At 47.8% G+C, this 14286-nt stretch overlaps 1 protein-coding gene across 2 annotated transcripts; it reads right to left on the bottom strand.

Annotated features, from left to right (window-relative positions):
- Positions 1 to 1610: 1610 nt before the first annotated feature.
- LOC119095993 (uncharacterized) lies at positions 1611 to 5689 on the bottom strand. 2 transcript variants are annotated; one of them, XM_037218861.1, is made up of 3 exons: positions 5366 to 5689; positions 4370 to 4514; positions 1611 to 2669 (listed from the first exon to the last, which is right to left on the bottom strand). In XM_037218861.1, the coding sequence occupies exon 3, from the start codon at positions 2642 to 2644 to the stop codon at positions 1862 to 1864; it is 783 nt and encodes a 260-aa protein (XP_037074756.1). In that variant the 5' UTR covers positions 2645 to 2669; positions 4370 to 4514; positions 5366 to 5689; the 3' UTR covers positions 1611 to 1861. The 2 variants fall into 2 exon arrangements, with proteins under 2 accessions (XP_037074756.1, XP_037074757.1); XM_037218862.1 differs by having other exon boundaries at positions 4370 to 4488.
- Positions 5690 to 14286: the final 8597 nt, after the last annotated feature.

The raw sequence follows: 14286 nt of genomic DNA, 5'->3' as shown, positions 1-14286 counted from the left end.
TTTTACACCAGGAAACTTTTATTTCAAATTCATGAAAGTCGGGGAAGTCATTGACCTAATTAGATCTCGATCAACCTTCTACTTGGGAGCATGCCGCCTGGGATAATTTATGACGCTGATTTTCGACTCACATATCAAAATAATTTCAATGCCTTATGATCATTTCAATCTTCAAAATGTCAGAGATAGCCACTGATCTGCAATTACTCCGAGTGGCCTTTTGTTTGGGGAAGCATCTAGGTTAAAGCCAGTTGCGTGAGGAGGTCTGGGGCATAGAATGTCACCGATCTTGAGGTTGACATTTGGCTGTTGTTCCATAGGCTGTTCAACTACCGGATTTTACCGTGTAATGCAATGTATTCATCTCCTTCCTGCAGCATCGTCAATATCATGGAAAAGACACCAGTCTACGGCACCGCTGCCAGGTTTTGGAGTCGCTTTTGATCGTCAATATCACGGAAAGGACATCAGTCTATGGCACCACCAGCAAGTATTGGAATCACTTTTGATCGTCAATATCACGGAAAGGACACCAGTCTACGCCACCACTGGCGGGTATCGGAACCACTTTTGATCGTCAATATCACGGAAAGGACATCAGTCTACGGCACCACCAGCAGGTATTGGAATCACTTTCGATCGTCAATATCACGGAAAGGGCATCAGTCTACGGCACCACTGGAGGGTATCGGAATCGCTTTTGATCGTCAGTATCACGGAAAGGACATCAGTCTACGGCACCACTGGCAGACATTGGAATCGCTTTTGATTGCAATGCATGTATTGCGACTCAACGTTAACCATACGTGTTTTAGCGGGCTTAAGAAGTCGTGAATGGCTTTAGCCATGGAACTGAACACACCGCAGAAAGCTTATAACGGGTGTGTGTACCAATTTCATGGTTTCACGAGGGATCTCCGCCTACGCTGGCCCCACACGGCCATTGTCTTGAAGACGGCGCTCATGTGACGGCATCACCCACCTCTAGGCCCGGGACAAAATTGTGCTCGCTGCAATTTGCATGACTTTTGCAGCCTTCCGAGTTCTAAATTCGCTACATTCGTTTCCACAAACCAACATGGGTTTATATCTTTCTGTGAGACAAAATTATTTAAGAAACTAGTCTCTTCAGCCGAAGGACGCAACCTCATCTGTTACTGCTAACACATAAACAAACACAATTCACAGTACCATCGCAGCTAGCTGTTCCGATACGCCAGTGCGACTGTAGCAACATTAACGGTCACAACACGGAGCACCGTATGTTTGACACGCTGGTGCGATACCAGTGCAGCCTCCGTGCCCACCGGCAACTTCTCTAACACTACTCTCAGGGAGCGAAGCGCCGGCCCGTGGCGGCGGCGCAGGGCTCATGCGGCTCCTCGGCTGAGAGCGATTCGAGGACGCCTTCACGCATCTCCTGGGCTGTGGGACGGCCTCCCCAGTGGTGGCGGCCTCATGATCTGCTCCATGCAGTCGGTCGGCTGCCTTTACCCCCTCAAGACCCGCTAAATGCACCCACTTGGCATCGCGAACGCGCCTGTCCGCCTCGTACCCCTCCATCGCGTCCAGCGCTCTCCTGCAGGACCTGGCCAGTGCTCCTCCGGCAATCTGCGTCGGCTTCCTGACTGCTGACGCACTGACAGGCGGTGGAGCGGCTGACGGTAGCCAAGAGCCGCAGTCAGTGCCACCCATGATTACTATGGCGGTTCCAGTACCGAAGGTTTTTCAATGTGTTCAAAGCATTCAAAGCGCGAATGAATTCCGTCCGAAGTTGGTCGTTAGAAGAGCAGTGAAGATGCGGAGGCATGAAGTTAATATGATTCAGCTAGCCCATCATACATCAGGCATGGACCAGACATCAAATGGCAATGTTCTCGATCGAAGGTGCCTTCTCCTCGTCAGTCGCCGCAGACGGTTCGCCTTCTATAGCGGGCATCCCTCCGTACCCGTGTTTTCCCCTGCTACCGCCAGATGTCAGGCCCGTCACCAGCGCGAGCTTGCCTCGCAGTCTCTGGGCGCGCAGCATGCGGTCGACGCGGCTCGAGACACTCTGCTGGCGTCGCCGGCGCGCGGCGGGATCATAGCCGGCCAGCGCCGGGCAAACGGCGCGGCCGGCGCAGAAGCAGCCAAACACAGCCAGAAGCAGGGCAAGGGTGAGCAAGAGAGTCACTCCAGCCGCGCCAAAACCGTCCCGTTCGGCCGGCCGGTCACGTCCGGCCGGCCGCGAGTCAGAGTCGTCACTGTCCTCATCATCCTCGTTGTTCTCCTGATCCTCCGTTGCAGCCTCCGCCGCCACTTCCCGCAGGCTGTCCGCGATCAGCGCAGAACCCTGCTCGTCCTGACTTCTAACGACGCCCCGCGCAAGCTCTGGTTGGCCGAGGTCCCGCAGCGCATCGCGCAGGGCGGGGGCATCGCCGTCGCGTCTGCCCCAGGCGCGCAACAGGCGGATGCAGGAGCGGTCCAGACGGCCGGCGGCCGGCCTCAAGGTGCGGTACAGCTGCACGCACTGGTCTCGGCTCAGCGAGTCGGCCACTGTCTGCAGGGAAGCCTGCGAGACCGCCGCGGCCGTCGGCTCCGCCGACAGCAGCAGGCAGCGGGCTCCGAGCGCTACGGCGGCGCCGGCGCCACCCACGAGCCGCATGCTTCCGGCCACTCCCTCCGTTGCTCTGAAAGAGCACAGGATTATAGCCAAACGGAAGTGACGGCTGAGCGAAGGCAGTGCACATGCCAGCAGCCCGCCGGCGAAAAGAGATGGCTAGCAAGGGCAGGGTAAACAAAGTTGACTCCGGATAAGAGAAACGGCGACTGGAGCCGGTGGGCGGCACAATAGCCTTCTTTTTATTTTTTCATTATGTTCACTATCATACACACACGTTATGGCCAACACGCGCACAGACACATTCGTGAGCAAACTGCAAACCATGTTATCCATAACTTGTATTACTTCGTCTCTCATATATATATATATTATATATATATATCTCTATATATATATATATATATATATATATATATAGAAAGGAGAGAGAGAGAGAAGAGAGAGAGAGAGAGAGAGAGAGAGAGAGAGAGAGAGGAGAGAGGAGAGAGAGGAGAGGAGAGAGAGAGAGAGAGAGAGAGAGAGAGAGAGAGAGATAGAGAGAGAGAGAGAGAGAGATAGAGAGAGAGAGAGAGAGAGAGAGAGAGAGAGAGAGAGAGAGATGTGGTAATCGCACCTTACGTTCTTTCAGGTGCACAAGCACTCACTGAAAAATCGTGTCAGCAATGGCAATAGCAACAGTCGTACAATAGCAATCGTATAGATACCGTACACAAACACGCAAATACGTTGAAATATCGAAATCATGGCCATAGCGTTGTATGACAAAATGGCCTATTAAGACCCAAACCGGGTTGCATGCGGCCGGTAACAGCGCACTCCCCTCCCTCCCCCCCCCCCCCCCCCCGGAAAAGTCAGATGGCGCCAGGAGACAGAACATACAGTGGTGAGAACTGAGGCACATTAGGCCTCTTTTCGCAAAATTCTCCTGTTGACCCGACATGTCATGATCGGATGGTGAGTCAGGGCTGGTGCACAACCACGTGTGCTCACTTCGTAGCATGGGTACTGATCCCTGAAAAAGATCCAAGCAAAATGTTCAGACTTCATGTTAGCCTAAACGCCCCATGTTTCTGACCCCAACTGATTAATAACCTGTGACAACGGCTTAAAGTCTGGCAGCGCATCTATTAGTAGGCCCTTGCATCTCTTTGGGTGGGCCTTGGCTGCCCACGGGCGTATATCTCGGTCCTTGTCCGACAGAATGTTCTCAGGTCAGGTCTCAAAGCTTTGTTCTACCAAGGTACTTTTGTTTGAGCAGCGGAGCAGCACATTGTGGATCATTGACGGGAAAAGGTAGACGAGGTGTTCATCATCTTTCTTCCTTGCATCTTTTGTGCCGAACGCTGCTTCTTCCCGGTGAACATTTTGCGATATCAGTTATATTTTACGACCTTGTCGGCTTGCATTGTGCAATTCTACAAAATGTAGTGCGTTTGTGGTAAGAAAACGTTATTTCATTGAGCTCTGAATCCAACAAATGCTTGCATACTCGGCTTACCCCACGGGATACACGGCGCCCCCAAACACAAACTGCTCCCACCAATGTACACAAACACTGACTACGATTGTTCACCCACAGTATCATGCAGGATTTTCCCACACGGGGACAACACCAATGTCTGGTTGGATTTTCCGACCCCGTGCCAGTGCCCAAGACGAAATGTGATATTGCATTGCCTCAGAACTGGATGCACAGCTCGATAACGCTGTTACGTCACCCCCATCAGTGGGGGCATTCGTCATGGTTCAATTGCATCGTCATCTTACCAGACTTATTTTCCAGCTGCGATGTAGTCCAGTGGTGCTTTCCCCTCGCTTGGTCGTCTGGCAGAGCACTCGGTTTGCTGAGCTCCGGTTGTTGCCGTGCTTTCAACGTCTGCCAGTATCTATTTCGTACGCTGATTGCGCGTACCTCAAATATTTCAGGAGTCAGACATAAAGCAAGACAAGATTAGAGATAAGCGCAACGTCTACAATGTCATAAAACGTCCGCCACTCGACATGTGGCTGACTCGAAACTTATGGTGCATGCATGGATCAAGCGCGCCATAATTTGGTGCATGATGACCTGGCTCGCGTGACTCCATCAGACTGGAGACAGCAGACATATGATGACATTTTCGGTCTCAGATTATTCCCCTTGACTACACGACTAGCCTGTGGCTAGTTGTGTACCAGGAGTCACAGTGCACGTGATTCTGCCTATTCCCTTACTGGGGTGAATGAATAAACGTGTAACAGGCTCGAAGGGAGCTACCATATTTGATGACTGAGGTACAGGTATGCATTCATCACGGATGGAACCTGGTGCGGCGTGGAGATAATATCATGATTTTTCATATCTCGTATTGCGGCTTATTACTCTGCTTGAGTCTTATGCATGCCAGCTGTATAGGCCAAAGACTGAACATCAAATATTTAGAACATTAGTGGCTTCAGGTAACATTTCACGGAGAATGGCGCAAGATGTTGCGCAAAAGGTTGCCGGAAATACAGCCACGGAAAATCGGCTTCGGTTCACAGTCCTCATTCTTGGATTTTTTGCGGCATATCTATGTGATAATTAACTTTCTGATCTACCGCAAAAAAGGGGCAAAGTTGCAAATTTCAGGTGGATGATTCATCCGCCTAACTTCCCATACATGTACTTGCTTAGGGCTTGCAGCTTTTGGTAAAACTATACAATACCGATCTGACGTAAAGTAAAATATGTAACGAAATTCGAGTTGCCTTGAATTCGTGGCAAATACTTCTTGTACCTACCTCTCAGCATACGTCGAAAGCGAGGGCAGGTCTCCAAGACGAGAAAGGAGGGCACTGAAGCTGATGTAGCACTCAAGGGAATGTTTCCGTCACCGGCTGGGTGCTATCGATAGTAACCGCTACATCTTTTGTCACTTTGCGGCTCTCATTGACTTATTGACACAACGCAAACAATGATGAGTACTCCAATAAGATATCAGTAATCAAGTTAAAGGTCATCAGGGCATTATCGTTTACATTTCTTCTGTGTCACTCAGACACATCTCTCTGTTTTGACTCCGATTTCGGAAGAGCTGCCGGTATCGAGTGGATTAGTGACGTGGTTCAAATTGATCAAACCGCATTCTGCCACACAGATCGAGATACCGTACCTTCACCGTAACTTTTACATGCAATGTCGTGGCGTCACGTGACGTTTCACGAATTACACCACCCAGCACACATTTGCCTGTTGGCAGAATGAATGAGCTTCCCTGTTTGCACGTGGAAAACCAGTTCAAATATGATACCGAATCTTAGGTGGCACAGGTAGTGTGAAATGTGAGGCATAGTAAGCATTTAAGTGAAAAGACGACCTCCTCAGAGCTATGATAGATTCGATATTTGTTAAGTAATTTGTATTTTGGATGAATTTTCGGTCACGACACCTGCTCACAGAATCAAAATTTTAAGGATGAAATATTCATACTATTCATATTGAAATTACTTAACGAACATCATGTATATCATTTTCGTAAGGTAATCTTAATTCACTTTAATAACACCAGGTCGTCATGTTTACAACAGTATGGAAGGCTGCTTTTCATTGCAATTGATAACTTTCTTGATGCCGAATGCTCTTAGTCTCCCGCGTTAAAAAAGCAAAGCAACAACAATGGCTCAACATTATTTTGCGCATTTCGCACTCATCTCCGAAGGTTCACTGTGCACTTACATTGGGTTACAAGAGCCTGTGAGTCATGAAAAGCGTGCCAGAAATGTTCGGATTCTGTGCTTTGCAACTGCGTCTCGCAGCCATGATTTGCTTCACTCAATATGTAAAAATAGATGCAATATGCAATATTTAGGTAAGCATGAACGTTTTTGAACAAGCTATGACGATTTTTACGGCATTTTTTATTAAAAATTGTGTCAGACGCACCCGATTTGGTAAGAAATGATAATTTTGTCCCAAATCCTTCAGAAAAGTGCAGAATTTCGACTTGAAGTATCCGTTTCGACGGAAGAAATGATGTTGGAATCCACGCTCATTTCTTGGAAAGCAACGTACTCCTTTGGGGTCACCTTTCCTAACATATTTTTAATACATTAACATCCATTACTCGAACGCCATACGTCATATGCACCCAGGGCCTCATTGTTGGTGTTCATGTTTTTTCTTCTCTATCATACGAAATTTCATGCCAATTTTGGGCTAGACGTGAATCCCCGAGCGCAGGCGCGGCGCCCGCAATGAATACCTCACTCGAATATCTTGTATGCGTATCACCTATTCCAAACCGAGGAACTTTGATCACCTAATGTCGACTGGAAACTTACTGAAATGAGCTGTGTATTATATCTTGTTGGTGCAGCAGTTGCACTCATCTGCTCTTATTCGACGCGTCTGGTTTTGAGGTATCACCAGCACACGTTTGTCCCCAGAAGGTGACGCAGTCCCTTTAAGGCGGGTGGCTATGATGGAAATAAACAATTTCAAGAAGCGGTTAAAGGGAACCAACTATTCAACGTGCGCATACGTTTTGAAAGGGCTTTTACCGCACAGTGCACCTGTACGTTATGCACTTCTACACATGTTGGGTATCTAATCGTGCAAGACCTCAGTCAGGCGCGCATTCGAGTTTTCTCAGCACTAGAAGCAGCGAATCATACTAAACCACATGCCCGCCAGTTCCCGTAGCTATGTGATATAGGTACTATCATATGCTGAGGATAGCAAAGGGAGCAGACGCCCACCGCCTAGTAATAGCTGGTGTAACGGTTCTGACAATATGTCACCGCCTCATGCTAAGTAAGTTGATGTCGAGGAAGTATCGATGCATCGCATTCTTATACTAAGACGCTTGAAACAGCTAGCCAGAAAACAAAACACTCTCTATCTAAAAACAAGCCAGAAGGAGTAGACTGAAAAATATTTTCGATATTTTTGGGTTCCAAAACGCCATGGATACGTTGGCACGGGTGCCTTCTCAGATTGAAACATTAGAAAAGGTGTCTGAATTGCCGTTAGACATCACTTGATTACCTAGCACTGGCACCCGTGTCTGGTCCGTTGAAAGAAATTCAGAAGTTTGTTCGCCGCCGTGTGATATTGTTGGTATCTGCTAGGACATACTTGCCCCAAGGTCTTCATTATGCTGAAGTTACCGGACAATAATCTTATCAGGCTACCAGATCTGAAATGTGTGGCAACTAACAAACCTGACCGACACTGCCCGAATGGCATCAGCTCCGCCAAAATAGGCGCCAAAGTCCAGTCCGGAGCCTTTTTGGCTACATCGTCACATACTTATTTGCCATTTTACGCGTGCGGTGTTCTATGATTTGTCCCATGGGACCAGCTTTGCAATCGTAAAATGGCCAATATGCCCACTGACATTTAAGTGTCAGTTAGCAATTCATCTGGCGGCTGGTTCCAATCCATGTATTGCTCAAATTTTCTGATTGACTGCAATCCATCCCGCGGATCCATCCGCCACGCCCCGGATTATTCTAATCAGTGAAGTCCTCGACCAGGGGCGAGAAGTGCATTGTCCGCCACAGAATTAATTTGGCAACGTCTTAACTGTTACCTGGGGCGAAACCTTTAAAAATTGCTGCGATACAACTTTAAATGCGATAAACCACAAAAACAAAAGCAAGTTAAGAGAAAGGCGGCATAGTTATAAAACATTTTTGTTTCCGGAGCTCATTTGCACGAAAGTATCATTAACCGGTCATCAAACACTGAATGACACTTGGGACTAAACTAACAAGTTTTCAGAAAAAGGCATGCCTAACATAACCAGCCTAGATTCATAATTTTGGGGGCTTGGCACCCAAAAACGTCATTTTTTCATTCATTTTTTCATTAGTCATCATAGTCATTTTTTCCTCTGCACCCGCCTCCCCTCCCTTCCGTACCCCTGCGTATTTTGAAAAAAAACTGCATCCGCATAGTCCTACGTTTACCGATCAAGAGGTCTTACAAGCATCTGGAGACAACATCAATTTTGGTTTCGTGACGTTGAATAGTCATTTGCAAACGTGAGCGACCTTTGCTATCTTTGCGTAATCGTTACCGGTGCAGAGTCACCCTTCCTAACACGATCCCATTTATTTAGAGCAAAACCAGTGCAATACTGGTATCAACAGATGCAAAAAACATTTTTGAACACCTCTAGTACCGTGATTTATCTTCATATGCAGCATGATGAGAACGAGAAGCGTGTTGCCTCACGCCTGCCCACTGATCAGTACGCTAACTCTGAAACGCCACGGACAATGTGAGCGGCCCACGCGAGCGATGATCGGCCTCTTACATCGAAGCCATTATTCCTCTCAGCAGTAGGAAGCCCCAGATGAATCCTTGACATGCGTCGCTCCAACGTCCCCTGTTTACCTCTGCAACTACAGCTGAGGTGTCCACAAACAACGTTTCTCCTAGATTATCAGGGTTTTTTTCAACGTTCTCACCTAAACAAATCTAATGATTAGCTACGTTCTTCTACCCAGTCAGCTCCTCACGACATGAACGCAATCAACAGCAGCCCGCAGCCTCGCACTGAACCCAATGCATTACCGCGTGGCTAGCATTCGCACCCATCGGTCCCAAATGGCACGACGCTTTAAAATGCTGCGTGGCGAGCTGATCCCATTTGTCGCGAGATGCTGCAGCCAGCTGGGATTCTTACGACTAGTAATAAGCCTTGTCATCTGGTATTTGGTACTGTTTAGTATGTAAAGTCAATTTTGACTGAAAAATCTTCGAAAACACTGATCTCGGGGGCATTGGAAAACCATTGTGTCACCCACGATCTGTGGCGTCAGCACTAATATAGTATAATTTGTAGTATATTTCTGTCACATGCTAAAATGTCATCCTGTTTAGAGCCACCATGTTTGGCAGCATTTTATGGCCAAGCTTACTTATATAGCGAAACGCTAACGTTTCGACGTGCGATCTGCACATGCTCACGCTGCAAGCGTTAGCGAGTACAGACCAGTACGAAGCTTTTAGTTTCACTCAGGTGGGATGGTCTGTTGTAATATATTCTGGTTTGTTGAAATGTGCGTTCACTTCCATACTTTTGTCACCAAATGGCTCGCAAAATCCCAGCTTTTGTCATCTGCTAGATGCGCTAAATCAGAAGCTTTTTCACCCTGTGCTCGACTGCCAAACACCATTATTACATGCACATTTGACTTCAAATATATTCTTTGGCAAGAATAAAATGTCATTCCACCTTGCACTTAACTTCTTCTATGCTCAATATACCGGTAAAGCCCTCAGGACGTTAATAGCAGACGCCCATAAACAACAGAACGTGAAACAGTTGGGATCAATAATGACTGCAGGGCATATATCAATAATGGCTACAGGGCATATATCAGTAATGGCTTTAGGGCATATATGAATAATGGCTGCAAGGCATACATCAATAATGGCTGCAGGGCTTATATCAATAACGGCAGGGAAAACCTATACGCGGGATCTAAAAAGAAACCCACATTCCTACGGGTCTTCAGGCTGTTAACCGTGCATCTGCCTACGCCGTATTCTTGCTGAATGCGTCATAGTTTTTGATGGTTGTCGTCGCTACTTACTGGATATGCTTTCTCCTCCCATTTTCTGTGTGGTCACGCCAGACAGTCTTTTAGAGAGAGGAGCCCAAGGAAGTTTGGTGGCATGTTTGACTGTCTGGCGTGGAGCTTATTTGTGTCATATGTGTGGACTATTAACGGTGGCACCTTGCTTGGAGCTTCCTTGTGTGCTTAACTGTTTAAGGTGATAAACGCGGTCATTTGGAGCTAAAGTATAACATATCGCAATGAGCAAGCCGCTCTGGATTCCAGTTTGAGCACCGCTGGGTATGTATTGCACAGCACACTATTTTCGTGACGTCACCTGCTTCTGATGCACGCCGACACGCCGACAAATAAAGGGCTTATGTATCCGAACCATGAGGGACCATTTACACCGTTGTTTTTAACCGCATTTGACTCGCGCAAAAATGGGTAAAGTCATGAGAAATGGTGCGGTGTACATTGCACAACCGGTGCTGCTCAAATTGGGATCCAAGACGACTTGCCGGTCGTGATATAGTAAGTCACACAATCAGAAAGCTGCAGCCGACAAGCCACCACCAATCACCCCCAAGGCTGGATAAAATAAGTCACGTGCCAGGCATTCAAACATGCAACCAAAACTCCCTGGGTCTTCTGGTTCAAAGTATTGCTTTAGCATGACCAGACGGAAAATAGGAGAAATCATGCGTCCTACCATGCGTACGGTGGCAAGGCTATCAAAAGGTGAAATATGTTCGGCAGAAGTATTACGCATTACGTATTACGTATTACGTATAACGTTCTTCCCTCGCAAACATGCCGCAGCAGCCACATCATTCGACAGGCTAGCATTTCCTTGTCGCCACTAGGTGCACTAGTGCACGATATGGCCGGTCTGCAAACCATCACAAACATTACTTTGCAGTCAAGGGCAAAGCTTGACTACGCATCATAACATGGAGACAGACCATCGTGCATTCGTTTGGACGTCTGTGGCGACATTATGCTACTTGCTGAGCACACAAACAAGGCTATAAAACAACGCGTACAACTCCTCCTCGTTACCGGTGTCACCAACCACGAGGCGACAGTTACGGGTGTGTCTCTCTTGCTGCTATCGGCATCCCTTCAAGTGGACGCCGCAAGGCCGCCATGGCAGACTGGTCTGCAGGAGTGGCATGCAACAACAATGATGTCACGGGCCGTCAACAGAAGATGCTACAGCTTTCCACATATGCAGCGAGGCCCGCTGGTGTCTGAATTTGTCCGTTCCGATAGCTCAGTTGGTTAGAGCAGCTGCCCTCTGATCCACCCACTCGTGGTGGGGTGGGTACAAATCACTTACAATGCCTGTTATTTGCCCTTGACAGCCCCGGCTTGTGACCGGTGGCAACGGCCGAGATCAAAGGCAGGTGACGCCGTAGGACAGGACGGACCGTGCCAAACATTACAGCACGGTAATCTTTCGCCACTGGTTTTTATCGTTTATGACCTGCCTGTTCACGATCGCATGGTAGAGGTCCGTGATCAGACAGCACGCGCTGCATAGCGTGGGCCCTGATGCCAGAAATCATTCGTTCAAAATATTCAGAAATCTTAAAGACGAAGAATAAAAAGAAATCTATTGCAGGAAGCTGTTTACCAGTGACAGAGCAGCCGCCGTCTGCGAGACATGCGCAGTTGATCGGGCCTGCTCGCGTCACGTTCGCTCCACGTGGGCTTATGACGTTTCCCGGTCCGGTATGATACGCCTCAAGCCACGCGGTTATAAACACAGTGCTACCGGGCTCACTTCTGCGGTCGGCATCAGAGATACGACGCACCCAGAAATGACGTCACGGTGGTCAAGCAGCAAAGCAGCACATGTGAACGGACCCAGACAGACCCTGAAGCTGTAAGCGCTGTTGGTGTCAACAAGGGGGTGGAGGTGGAACGATATTTTTTACACGACATGCTTAGTGATAAGGCATCTCAGTCCAATTTCTGTTTCTACTGCTTGTGTCCATCTTTTCCTTAAGCTGCATGACCTCATTTCCGTGCTTGATGGATCTGACCCGTCTGGAATGCTATGGCAATCATTGGAAAAGCGATCGGGTACCTAAATCATTTATATCCAGTGAATGACTTTCGAACATTAAATGCTGTGTATGCTCCATCCTGAATTTCTTGGCTGCACGCAAACAATAGGACACACTGACGGAAGGTACCGCAGCAGATTCCGTACACCGCCAAAATTATGGTGCAAAGCCTGTTTCCTACTTCCTGATAATGTATGTGAAAAAGGCGGCTCGTTTACGCGGTGTGCAGCTTGAGCAAAGGTGCAAGCTATTCCTTCCGCCTCAGCTTGAACAACGGTGCAATACGACAATACTATAACAACGCCGACAATACTATAACAACGCCGACAATACTATAACAACGCCGACAATACTATAACAACCCGACAATACTATAACAACGCCGACAATACTATAACAACGCCGACAATACTATAACAACGCCGACAATACTGAACAATCAAGAATACAACACCGATGCCACAAAAAGGCCATCTGAGCCATTGAGGAGTTGCATCCAGTCGCCCCCTTGAAGTTTCTGCACTCCTTTGCAACCCCAAGCGGTTCGATATAGGGCATCCAATTTCATCAGTCGTTCTGATGCTGATGAACATTTCACCATCGTCCCACATTCCAAACTTGCACCCTCACGACGCACTGAGTCCGATTGGTATTCATGGTCATCTGCAGGGAAAACATCAAGGCTGTGGTCATCCCCGTGCTGATTATCGAAGCTTCATTTTGTAAGCAAGCTGTATTATGCTGCAAACGGCCCGGGACTGCAACTAGGCAGTAGCGGTTTACCTTCGAACTCGTGCGCAGCAACAGCAGATTGTTCAGCACCTCCCGAGAAAACACGGCCTTCGCAAGACCTTGGCCTCGAGGGATGGAGGCCATGGCCCCAAGTTCTCCATGGACTATTCCTTTCGGTCAGTCGTGTTACCACATTGTCGCCATGGCAATGCCACTGGTCCGGAAAATCTGGCAAACATTTCGATTCTCATTTTCGATACCCTGAGTGCAACGAAATCCATAATTGCGCCCAGGTGGCCTTTAATTTTCGTGACGCTTCACTAGCTTTATTACACACTTGCTGCCAGCAAACATTTTTTTGGTAAGAGACACGTAGAAACGTGAAGGCTTACATTCGCACACATTTACCACCATTTAACAGGCATTTACCAACAGACAGACACAAACAAAGACACGCATTTCTTAAGAACAGTTGAGCTAGTCTGCTGCGGAAGAAAATTGAGCCCAATATCAGCTATGAGCTTAACTCAAGCCCGGTTCTGAGTCGTGACATTTTTTAACACCCCTGTTTGATGCCGTCATGTTCCCTGGTGCAGTATTCTTTAAAGTGCCTTTGCAGATATTACATTGCTCGGCACAGAACCTGGTGCCCTGGAACGCACCAACGTCTGTGTTTATTATCATTATGAATTGTGCCCGCCGATATAAATGCTGTGTTTCAAATGCTCCGATACTCCGATAAATGCTCCGAATTCATTAATAACATACCCAAATGCGTTTTTCTCAGTTAATAGATCTGACTCAATGCCATTTTCAAAATGTGCCTCACATTAAGAAGGTAACATTGAGTAAAGTAACCTTGAGTGACATGGTAAAGTAACTTTGAGTGACGTTGTCAGGTGTCGTTGAGTAACATTGTAAAGTAGCATTGAGTAACAAGAAACATTAGCCAAACTTCACAAAATGTGCGGGTTGTGAGTGGATCAGGATGGTGGGCTTCTGCGAGCTCGATCAAGATTCACCAAAAATTGCCATTCTTTAACAAGATGCTCATCTAGTTCAGACCGTACACGCTGACTGGGTGCATTAAAGCATAAACTCTGGCGAGGCAAGTGAAAGCGCCTTATTTGGCACAGACAGGTCCAGAGCATGTTACACACGACCTCGGGGACGTGCGCTCGACACTCCTCTTTGAGGTAAGGGTCCTTTTTCCGTGTTTATCTGGAACCATCACCCTGTTTTATAGTGTTTACCAGAACTCGTGCATCTTGGTCCCCGACCGCGCCGGCCGCCCGGCGGGACCACACGCGTCACGCCTCTGCCCTGCCCTGCCTCTCCGGCCAG

This window comes from Pollicipes pollicipes, unplaced genomic scaffold (genome assembly GCF_011947565.3).
Source record: "Pollicipes pollicipes isolate AB1234 unplaced genomic scaffold, Ppol_2.1 Scaffold_4219;HRSCAF=4965_pilon_pilon_pilon, whole genome shotgun sequence".
Classification (NCBI taxonomy): Eukaryota; Metazoa; Arthropoda; class Thecostraca; order Pollicipedomorpha; family Pollicipedidae; genus Pollicipes; species Pollicipes pollicipes.
The sequence above is the reverse complement of the archived record's forward strand: the minus strand, read 5'-3'. Positions and strand labels throughout refer to the sequence as shown.

Excerpts from the sequence above, each read along its gene's own strand:
- LOC119095993 (XM_037218861.1), bottom strand. The coding sequence starts at position 2,644 with ATGCGGCTCGTGGGTGGCGCCGGCGCCGCCGTAGCGCTCGGAGCCCGC.